Source organism: Dama dama, chromosome 19, assembly GCF_033118175.1.
Source record: "Dama dama isolate Ldn47 chromosome 19, ASM3311817v1, whole genome shotgun sequence".
Lineage (NCBI taxonomy): Eukaryota > Metazoa > Chordata > Mammalia > Artiodactyla > Cervidae > Dama > Dama dama.
In genome coordinates this window covers 15,239,197-15,251,353 of record NC_083699.1, presented here as the reverse complement: position 1 = coordinate 15,251,353, position 12,157 = coordinate 15,239,197, and the positions used below count along the sequence as shown (strand labels likewise).

General features: G+C 38.5%; 1 protein-coding gene across 2 annotated transcripts in view; it reads left to right on the top strand.

The window, feature by feature from the left end:
- SPTSSB (serine palmitoyltransferase small subunit B) overlaps positions 1-11,954 on the top strand; it is a 30,747-nt gene extending 18,793 nt beyond the window's left edge. For both annotated transcript variants that reach the window (XM_061168257.1, XM_061168256.1), the window contains exon 4: positions 9,399-11,954. In XM_061168257.1, the coding sequence (XP_061024240.1) occupies positions 9,431-9,661 (231 nt within the window). In that variant the 5' untranslated portion in view covers positions 9,399-9,430 and the 3' untranslated portion in view covers positions 9,662-11,954. The remainder of the gene's footprint in view (positions 1-9,398) is intronic.
- The last annotated feature ends 203 nt before the right edge of the window (positions 11,955-12,157 follow it).

The window sequence follows — 12,157 nt, the reverse complement described above, 5'->3', positions numbered from 1 at the left end:
AATACGCCCTTGTAAAAAGTTATTTTAATGGGATTTAAGACAAACTTTAGAAGTGTTTTTATTTCCCCCACAGAGTCCATGAACTTTGAACAGTACTGGAAAATTAAAAAGCATTTGTCATAATAAAAAACATTAGTACCAACTCCCTTCCATCTTACAAAAAACAGATTACACTGAAGTTGACAGTACTTAGAAAACAATATGTCTAAAACTCATTGCCTGAAAGCAGACGATGAGAATTCATAAGTTCCTTTTATATCCACGTTGTGCTACGGAAATATTTAATAAGTACAAGTGTGGTCCTGGTGTTCCACAACCTTAAAGTTCAGTAAGTCAGCCAGTCAGCCCACCAGCTCATGAGCCGGTGTGTAAGTATCCCATTCCAGACACTGGCGATAGAGAGATGACTGTGGCATATCCTCAGTATTCAAAGACCTCAGAGTCTAATGGGGCAACATTGTATTGAATATGTGGCTAATTATAACACAGTATATTTGCTACAATGGTAACCCATAGAAGAAAGCAATATACATTCCTTGGGAAAGGTAGTCTCCTGAGAATGTTTCGTAGAAGAGAGCATATAGGAGCTACATCTTGAAAACAAATAAGATTTTCTCTAAAAGAAAAAATATTTCTAGAAAAGGAAAGCAGGTGAACACAGAAGCTTAAGAGTGAATGGCATTTAGCAGGAAAGTTCAGAGAGGTGGAGGTCTTAGATGAATGTTTCATTTCATAGGAAATGGAGAGCTATTGAAGGGTTTCAAGCAGAAAAATGAATCTGTTATTTTAGAAAGTTAATTCCAGCAACAGCATGGAAGAGTGTAAGGTGAAAAGGAGACAAGTGGTAGATGGGCTATTACATTAGTCCAAAGAAGAGATGGAAAGAGTCCACAGCACTGTCCAAGAAAATTTTTTGCAGTGATGGAAATATTCTGTATCTGTGCGGTCCAGTATGGTAGCCATGAGCCACATGCGGCTACTGAGCACTAAAATTTTAAATTTAAATTTAAATTTGCCAAATTGGACAATGCAGAGACATCTTGGGTTAAACCTTAAAGGAGAGTTTTTCCAACTGCAGGTTGCAATTGGTGGGTTAAGAAATAGATGTGGTAGGGAGTTCTCCGGTGACCCAGTGGTTAGGATTCTGGGCTTTCACTGCCATGTCCCAGGTTGGATCTCTGGTCGGGTAACTGAGATCCTACAAGCTGAGCAGCACAGCCCCCCAAAAACTGATGTGGTAGTTCACAATTGGTATTTTTTAATGAATGAAGACAATAACACAGAAGACAGCAGAACAGAAATGAATGGAGTAGAGCAGAATAGGAAATAAAATGTCAGCATGCACTGAAGAGTTTATTTTGAGAGGTGCTTATTTCAGTTAAAGGTATGTGTATGTGTGTGTACCCTTGGATCACAGTGTAAAGTGTGCTTTTCTTCTATATTGTGTTTGAAAATGTTTGAAAGTCAGTCTTTTGTGGAAGGCTATTATTTAGCTACATTCAGAGTTATGAGGAAGAGACTTCCAGAAGGGAAAGACAGTATAAGCAAAATTCACTGGAGTTTGGAGTAAGGGTAACTGGATGTTTTAGGACTTTCCTAATTTTTTTTTTTTTTTTTTTTTTTGCTTTTGTTAGAAAATTAGAATATCTAGCACATTTTTAGACCTACAGAAAAATTGAGACAGTAATACAGCGAATTACCATATACCCTACACTCAATTTCTGCTATCAACATCTTACATTAGTATGACATGTGTTATAATTAATGAGCCAATGTTGATGTGCTATTGTTAAAGCCAATACATTACTCAAATTTACTTTGTTTTTAGCTAAAATCCTTTTTCTTTTTTCAGGATTCCATCTAGGCTAAAATACTACATTTAGTTGTCATGTTTCCTTAGGCTGCTTTGGGCAGTGACAATTTTTCTGCTTTTGCCTGTTTCTGATGACCTTGAGAGTTTTAAGTACTAAGAATTTTAAGGGCAGGCATTTTGTAAGAGGCTCTTCTGTTGAAATTTGTCTGGTGTTTTTTCTCATGATTAGACTGAGGCTGAGTTTGGGAGAGAAAGACAGTAGAGTAGAAAAGTGCCATTTTCATGCCATGATATCATGGATACATACTGTCAGCCTGAGTTATCACTGTTGATAGTGGTCTTGATCAGCTGACTGAGCTTATCAGTCTCCTCCTCTGTAAATTTACTCGCAGTTATCACCACTTTTCACACTGTAGTCTTTGGAAGGAAATCACTCTGCTCCCTCTCTAAATGAATTAGTTAATTAAAGGAAGGCTTCAACTTGAGTCAGTCATATTGAGCTCTTTCTAAAGAAAGCTACTTCCAAGTACAGACACAATCTCTTTTTAGATACAGCATCTCCCTCTGCGGCAGCAGGCAAGATACTTTTCCCACTTCTCAGGTTTTCAGATTCCAAATATGAAGCACAGAAAAAGCTGAGTGATTGACGTAGAATTCCAAAATAAGTTGGGAAGGAGTTAGCCCACGATCAATTGTAGATCCTTCTGACTTTTCTCTTTAGCCCCAGATTCTGACATTTTAGAAGGAGATTTAAACCAAAATGTGTTAGGTCCCACACCCACTTAGGGAGGGAAGATTTTTTAACCAATGTTTAGAAAGGAAAATCCCTTTCTTAGAAAATCCAATCATTTGGAGTACTTTCTTTAGGCAGAAGAGGGCTGCAGGATCAAGTCTTTTGCAGTATTCCCAAGGTAAACACCACCCTGACAAATCATCAAGTACTCATCTTTCATTGTGGTTGCCTAACTTTTTACCACTTCCGTTCCCATGGAGAGATCCAAAACCAAAAAGCCTCCTGAGCAAGCCCAGCCTCTACTTTTGTCCCCACCCTGAAGGTTCCTTTAACAGTATTCTCATTTCGTGACTCATAGATTACATGGGTTTATGCGAGCATATGAGTTTTTTTATTGCTCTATTTATTCTAACCTTCTTCTCTGCTCAGGCCAGAAGAAAGTTTTGTCCCTGACTAATGTGGATCCCAAGTCCCAGGACTTCTCCCTATCATTGTGAGAGACGAGATCAAAATTTACCTTTCCTCACTGTATACAGTCTAGTGAGAGAGAAATCATTCAGTGACCATATTCAGAAATTAAAAAATCATTCAGAAAGTAAAAATAGCCACTAACTCTCCAATCAGTTATGATGTAACTTCTTAGGGGAATTCCAAGTTCTCCTGTTTTCTACTGTCACTGTGTCTCCATTCATTCCCTGGCTTCCCTGCAGGAATCTCTCTCTCCCTCTGGTTCCCAAGACTCTCTTAATCATTCTCTAATAATCTCTTCCTCCCAACGTTTTCTCCCCTCAACTTGGCAAAACTCCACTTTAGGTCTTTTATCCATGCTAAGTTGTACACTGGTAACAGGAACCTTGGCTTTTGCCAGTTCCCAGTAATATCTGCAATAAGTGGGCATTCAGACCTTTATTTGACTGGAAGAGAATTTGGGCTTTCAGGAGTCTTGAGTAAGAGAAGAGTAGAATCTGGGGAAATTGAGAGAAGGTGGGGCTGAAGTTCTTCCAGATACCTACACACTTGATACCAATGTCCTTGCTCAACTTTGAATCTTTGAAGATCACAGAAAGCCTCCACTGAAATGTCTACTTCTTTCATCCAACATCAGTTCACAAACACAGAGTATTCACCACCTAGAATAATCTAGTCACTTTAATTCAGTTTGACAAACCAATTTGACATCAAGCAATTTAATATCCATTTAATGTTTAGCCTCATAGGCTTGACCCTTTTCTTTAAAATTAATGACTGGGACTAGGGGATTCTACAGTCCATCCAGCCACCCCTAACATTCTAGGATTACACTTTAGCTACTTAACACGTGGTAAATATTGTCTAAAATGCATATATGTGGAATGTATCCAGCTAAATTATAATTATCATTCTTGGGGACAGTGGCCATGATTGTCTTAGTTACTATGGAATCTCCAGTTCCTAGTGCAATTACCAGGATGGTAGTAAATAAAAAGGAAGGTAGAGAGAGAGGAAAGTCTTTCTCTGGTTAGATTCCATCTTCCTATCTATGTACTTCTTCCATATACAAACCCCTTTACTTGATGCTTTGCTTGCATTTTTGCTAATCCTCACAGCAACCTTAAACAGAAGGGATTGTTATTTCCGTTTGCAGATGAGGAGCTTGAGGTCCAGAATAATTAAGTAACTGCGCCAAGTTTACATGCCAGCTAGTGGGGAAGTCAGAACTTGGGCCAGTGCTTAGGCTTAGTCACATATACACACATACATACGTATGTATGTATATACACATATATTTACACACACTTCCACATATAAATACACATAGAAATTGAATCACTGCTATATACCTGAAGCTAACACAACATTGACAGCTATACTTCCATTAAAAGAAAGAAACATTAAAAATCAAACTGGCCCAGAGAAACCTTTTCCTCTGGCCTCACAATCCATCCCTCCAAGCAACAGTGCTGGCCTTTGTCCCACCCCCATTTTTTTTTTATATTTTTATTAGTTGGAGGCTAATTACTTTACAGTATTGTAGTGGTTTTTGTCATACATTGACATGAATCAGCCATGGACTTACATGTGTTCCCCATCCCGATCCCCCCTCCCACCTCCCTCTCTACCCAATCCCTCTGGGTCTTCCCAGTGCACCAGGCCCGAGCACTTGTCTCATGCATCCCACCTGGGCCTGTGATCTGTTTCACCCTTTGTGATATACGTGTTTCAATGCTGTTCTCTCGAAACATCCCACCCTCGCCTTCTCCCACAGAGTCCAAAAGTCTGTTCTGTACATCCACCCCCATTTTTTACCGAGCACGTCACTGACTGTGTGTCCCACAGGGGCTCCCAGCCCTCCCCACTCGCCTTAAGCCATTACACACAGCTTCAGCTGCGAGAGCCAAGCCCATCCAGGCCACTGTCCTACTGAACACATTCCACCACGTGCTTAGGCAGTGTCACCTTTGAATGCACAACCTCCTTAAACATTTAAGAGGGTTTCGAAAAATCATCAAGTTTAGAGGAAAAATTAAAAGAAGCAGGAGGAAGAGAAAGAACAAACTACTTGCTCCCTCTTTTCCATATACAGGAAATCACCTTTTAAAAAACACATAATTAAAAACAAGGAGATGCATACTATGCTTAAATAGAGTAAGCATTTTATGTCTTTTTTTTACCATTACTAGGATATGGCATCAGGTCTTTAAGGGCAAGTTAATTTCACACTTCACTGTGAAAATTAAGACATTAAGATGTTTGCTGTTATCTAGTTCTAGGTTGGGCTTTCCTGGTGGCTCAGTGATAAAGTATCCTGCCAATGCAGGAGATGCAGAAAATGTGGGTTCAATTCCTGGTGAAGAAGATCCCCTAGAGAAGGAAATGGCAACCTACTCCAATATTCTTGCCTGGGAAATCCCATCGACAGAGGAGCCTGGCAGGCTATAGATCATGGGGTCACAAAAGAGTTGAACACAACTTAGCAACTACACAACAATAACAGTTCCAGGTTACCTTTGGATAATTAATTTCATGCCATTTTTGTCATCTTATTTCCCAAATTCAGCCAGTTTTCCTAGGGTCTTCCTAGCTTGCTTCTTAGCATTTTCCATGCCCTTTCCCCTCATTTAGTGCTCATTCCTGGCCCCCATCACTGCATGCTTGCTACGTGGTCCAGTTTGCTGCTGCCAAGAAGAGCATCTTCTGTCTGCAATGCCATTTTGGAATGGATTCCTTTTGAAGCTGTTACTACTCAGAAAAAACCACAGAGCAGTACTCAAAGTGCAGTTGTTTAATGAATGAACAAATTCTCCTTCCCACATCACTCATCTTAAATTGTCTAGAGTGGTTTTCTTAAATCTTGCATGTTGTCCCATAGGAAATTTAAAAATAGACTCAAAAGGAAGGAAAAGCATATTATCTAAGCAAATCTAGAATCTAAATATAGTGTATATTCTAACAATAGGTTGTAGCAGATGGTTTACCAATAATAACCAACTCTCTTCTCACCTTTTCATGACCAACAGTAAATAGATAATCTTTAAAACTGCATCTCATTAATAAGGGGGAAAAGAACCAAAGGAAAGGGGGACATCAATGTCTTTTATTGATTCTCCTACTTTGTGAGACTGGAATGAAATGGGACCATAAAAGCTTGTCAGAGCTGAGAACTGAGAGGGCTGGGAAATGATCCGGGGCACTGGAGAAATGGGCAAGAATAAAAAAGTTCAATCTTAATCCTTTAAATTGTTAGCAATATGTAACCAAGTCTTTACCAAGTATCCGGCTTTGGTGTGATGCATGTTGGTATGCTTTATAGCTGTTGTTTCCTTGATTGTTTGACTTTAACAGCTAAAAACAATGAACACTGACCACCTCAGGGTTTCTATGGCTTAGGAGTTTGGGTACAAGTTAGCTCAGTGCCTCTGGCTCAGGATCCCTCACAAGGGTACAATCAAGGTGTCCACTGGGGCTGCTCAAGCAAGAAGTTTAATTTTTTAAGAGAAACCAATGGCTAGGCAATCAATTAGTACATTTTTTAAAAGCTAAAATGTATAGGGGAAAAAGTCAATGATATTTCTAAAAGAGTAATTTATCTCATTTTTAAAAGTAAAAAGAGTAATTGAAAATATTTTAAACAGATTTTCAGTACATGGTTGATTCTGAATGAGTAATTCCCATGGGAGGGCAGAGGCATAGATTTACTGAAAATTCAAAAGCATTTCAACTTGGCTTTAGAATACAGGGAAGGCAACATGTCTATGTGAACTTAAAGCCTCATCCTCTCAAACCCACTACAGCATTCCCGTATTAAAAACCTCTGGAGCCCCCTCACTCATAGGTTCAAGCTTAGGGTGTGTGGCCTCACTCTGGTCATTCCCTCCTCTTCAGTTTTCTCACACTCCCAGTCTCCCTCCCCAGATATCTGTGCTCCATTCACTGCCCCACCCAACCACTCATCAAACTCCTTCCACCCTCTAACCTCTGAACAAACACAAGTCGATTCTTCTGTCTTGGCCATTCTCCCCACCTGACTTATCTGTTAGACTCACAATCGTCTCTTGGATTTTACCTCAAATATCTCTTCCTCAGAGACATAGACGCAGTCTGGATTAATTTTCCCACAGCCCCTTTATACATCGCTCCTGTCCTTTAGGGTATAATGTAGCTGATAATTATATATTTATGTACCTTGTTTGATTGCTACTTGTCTTCCCAACTGGATCAAGCTTCGTAAGGGGAAGGTCTGGGCCTCCCTGAACCATCATTCTCCCACCTTCACCCAGCATAGTCTGGGACTTCATACCTGATGAATGGACTCTCACGTTCCTAGTCACTTACCTGGCACCACCCTAAACTGTCTAAGTAATGGAGAGAGAGCAAGTATGGGTATCCATGAATGAAATTTTTAAAAATCAAATTTAGTTTGAAACATACAGTTGTCTAACGAAACAGCCTAAAAGCTCAAATAGTCATATCTCCTAATTTTCTCTATCAGTCTATCAATGGAAAGTCTTGGTTGCTTGGATAATATTATTCACTAAAATGATCACTCCTCCTGTCACTCATTCTCTCTAAGACCTTTGACCTTTGCTCTTTCTCTACAACTAGAGTTAGGAATGAAGAACACTGGAGGTAACTTCTCACTGAAGTCCACCTGCCAAGACAATGCATTTATATCCAATGACTTAGTCCCCACTCTGGCTTCTAGAAAAGATGAGAGGCTCACTTTTCTTTTCATAGGAAAGTGAAAACAACTTCAGTTTGTATTATCTACTTATTTGGATTATTCTGACCATTATTACAAATAATCACGACCTGGTAACACAAAGGCTTTCCCATTTTAAGTTTTTGTGGAAATTATCCTTATCACAAAGGGTTACTTATTATCAAAGCCAAGCTGTTGAAAGTCAGCAATAGCCAACCATATCCCACTTAGGTCCAGACTATGAGTCATCTCTATTTTTTTTTTAAGTTAGTTACATGTTATTCATTCATTTACTTATTTGTTCAGCAAGTATTTGCTGATGACTCTCTTTATGCTAGGTCTTAAGATCATGAGAATCTCCCCATAACCTGAGGAGTCTGCAGTCTTATGCAGCAAAAATATATTGCTTTTACTCAAATGAGAATCAAAGAAAAGAGAGATACGTTCATGTCAGAACATAGGAATGATCTTCAAAAAACATAACTGTGACTTGAATAGTAAGTCATCAAGATGGACTTAGATTATGTGATACCATGACATCCTGAAGAGTAAGCAAAACAAGCACGGGTCAGCTTGTATCTACAAGGACACCCACCATGTCTGTGAGCGTCTGATGGCCTTCCTTCTAGGAAGTTTTAACTGTGATCCTATCTCAGGGCCAACAGAACATTTTTTTGGTTTTCATAAGTTCTCTACCCCCAAACCAAATGACCACCCAAAGGTACACTTTCGGCTTCCCCTTTGTTTCCAAGGTTCTAAGACCAACCACATGTCAAGTGCCTCACTAGAAGACTCATAGGACTCAGCATATATTCACACTCACAGCTAAGGTTTACTGTAGCAAAATGATAAACAACAGGATCAGCAAGGAAGAGAGAACATGGGCAGAGTCTGAAGAAATTCATTTATAGGCTTCAGATGTTCTCTCCCTCCCATGACTGGACACCCAGAATGTGCTTCTTTCTTTACCAACAAAAAGTACCATGATACATGTCAAGTTTCTGCCAAGGGCAGCCCATTAGAGACTCAGCACAAAGATTTTTATTGGGGCTGGCTACATGGACACTCTTTGTCTGGCAATTAGAAAAATTCCAGGCTCCCAGAATAAAGCAGGTGTTCACCATAAATTACAGTGTTTGCACAGTCTAGGCAAGGTGAATCATCCTTATCCATTAGGGAATGAAGAGAACATTCCAAAAATCAAGTTCCCAGATGCCAGCCAAGGGCCCTTCTAAAGATAGCAACCTCAGGCTTGCTATATTAACTCTTTCCCACATACTATTTTTTAAACTTCTTCTTGCAAAATATATGTTGTAGGAAATAGAAAATTCATGTTTATTTCTCTCGATGTACAGGGCTAAAGAAAATGTGGTTAGCCTCAATTGTAGATACTAGTATCACTAGAATTATTACTAACATTTATGATTTTTAGATAAATATTACTGTTAATATTGCTATTAATTCTAGTAGTAATTATTAGCAATAATGACAATATTATTAATTCCTATGATTAACATGCTATTTATTATTTCCATGTAATATTCCTATTAGTAATTCACTCAATGATCATTAACCTTTGAAAATTTTTTACATGCTGAGATCATGAAAATCTAAGGAGATTCTGTGTACAGTGCCTTATTTGTTTTGTTCTAATCTGTTACCTTGTTTAACAGGACAGACTTGCTGCAGCTTGAAGGAACCAGCCATGGATTTCAAGCGTGTGAAGGACTATTTATCCTGGCTCTACTATCAATATCAAATCATTAGCTGCTGTGCTGTCTTGGAGCCTTGGGAGCAATCTATGTTCAATACCATCCTACTAACCATCTTTGCTATGGTGGTGTACACCGCCTATGTTTTTATCCCCATCCACATTCGTCTGGCTTGGGAATTTTTCTCCAAAATGTGTGGCTATCACAGTACAATTTCTAAATGATCTTTTCTGCATTCTGCGAACTGGCATTGCATATGTGTATGTTGCTTCCAACGCGTTGATTTAGGTGAATACTGTGGCTTCTTTCACTATCTAACCGGGAAAGCTCTCCCCTCTCTATGCAGTCTTAGATCCTGCCTGAAATTTGAGATAGATGTCTCTTTAGGTTCTTTTGTACACGCTATGTTGTGCATTAGACCATGGATAACACAATGACCTTACGTCACATACCATATTCTCTCAACTTAAATCTATAAGTTTAGATTTTGTTTTTAATTGGTAAATTGCCTATAAGCTTTTTCTGGAAGATAGGCTCATAAGAGACCTATCAGAGTCATATTTAAAATGCTCCCTTGATACCTATTCTATAGTGAAAGATATATTTTTAAAAAATTTGTTCATAAGCTACTGTCAAAGTATCCTATCTTTGTTTACAATATACGAAAAGACCTGAATAAATTATATAGACCCCTAAAGTCTTATTTTCTAGGAACCTGCTGATTCTAAAATTCTTTTCCTTCAAGTGCAAAAGAATTGAAGGCATTGGTTGAAGGCAATTAACTCCAATCAGACATGGTTCATGAATTGTTTCAAATGCCTCTAAAAGTCTGGCTTTATAACAGTTCAAAATCAACAGTGTTGATTTTAGATAACCCAGTAAGTACTATAATACAAAATAATTTTAAGCATAAGAAAAAATATATAATCAAAATAAATTCAGATATTGTGATTGTGATGCTGCCTTGCCTTGCATGATGCTGGGGGGAAAGAGACAAGAAATTGCCTCCTTTTTGAGCTTTCACTCAGTGGAGAGGGGGGTAGGGATCATATATTGGGCTACAGGAAGAAAAGCTAATAAATAGGCTGGAAGTAATATTCTACCAGCAGGAACTCGACAGCTTCAGTTAAATGCTTTGATATAGTGGCTCCTTTGTAGAGCAAAAACAAGATTTATTAAATTTCCTTCAAAGTGTTTATCTTAGAAACCAATACAAGTTTTTAATTATACTGTTGAGTCAAATGTGAATGCCAAAGAACAAACCTTGCAGTTTTCCTTTCCTCTCAATAAATATTAATGTTAGTAATTCTGGAGGGTAAAAGATATAAATAGTTTTTGGATAATATTTGCACCCTTCTTTGTGTTATGAAAGAAAATTTCAAGGAGAGCTAGAGAGAAAGATGCTTGGCATGCCAAATTACCTTGCATGTTTGTTAAAAAACAAAAACGTGTTTTGAAGATAAACCAGATCTGAACATGTATTTGTTGATTTTTGCAAAATAAAATTAGGTTTAATTTTATAAATAAAATATTCACCTCCAGATTTGCTTTTTCCTCCTACTGCACTCAATATCTAGATGCTTACATCCATACTTCTCTGCAAACATCATTTCTTACTAATCCAAGGTAGCAACTGATCTTAAGATGGTAGGGTAAGACTACATTTATCAAGAGTCTTCTACATGGTGGACATGCTTTACATGTTCAAATAGGTATTAAGGTCTCCCAGTTACAGATAAGGAACCTAGAACTTAGAAAAAGTACATTTCTTGTTCAAGGTCCCTTAACTACTAGTGGCAAAGCCGGGAAGCAAATCCAGGTCAGGACCATACTGGGCCCTGAAATATTTGCCACATAGAAGCCCAGGGGAGGACAATGTGAGCAAATGAAAGTTAATTGTCTGAGGGCCCCTCACATGCTAGAAAGCAGAATGTCATCAATAAAAGGGGTGAGGGGCTGGGGATATAGCCAAGATCAGAACAACAGCGAGCCCAGATCTCAGCTCTGCCTCTGCTGCTTCTGTAGTGCTGTTTCCCATTTCTGTGTTGTCCAGGCCCATGGGCCCATTTTATAAGAACGCTTTCACTTTTAAATATTTCACAGAGGATTCTCAGTTAAGCATGAACTTGGACGCATTCCCAGTTCGCAATGATTCAACACCCTTATATACATGGACCCCTGCTAAGTACTCTTGGAATTCAATCACTGACCTTCTTAAATGCATTGACCTTCTTAAAATCCTCCTTCTAAAAATAAGAATTAAAATAAATGTGAATAGACACAGTAAAGCTTAATAAAGGATATTGCAAAGCACTGCCCCAGGATGTCACTTCAAAGGTAAGCATTTCCTCTGAGCAATCAAAATAATAAATGCAGGGTCCAAAAAATATAATCGACCGTAGTTGGAAAAAAAACTATCTGCATGCAGGAAGAAGAAAGCTCTACGTGCTCTTCTCTGTCAATTTTGCAGACTAGACAGAGACGCACTTTACCTTGACCATAGTTAGCCTAGATAAGCAATACTTTTTATTTGTTTTCCTTTGCTTCTATAATGTGTATATTTCAATGATATGTACAGAACTTAAAAAAACAAAAAGCTAGGAGTTTCATGGTTCCAATGGGCTTGCATTTGTCACTCGCTAAACTAGGAATCATAAAATATTCCTTCATTGGCATTGGCTAAGTCAACAATTGTTTCTGCCTACTTGTGCAACAGCAAA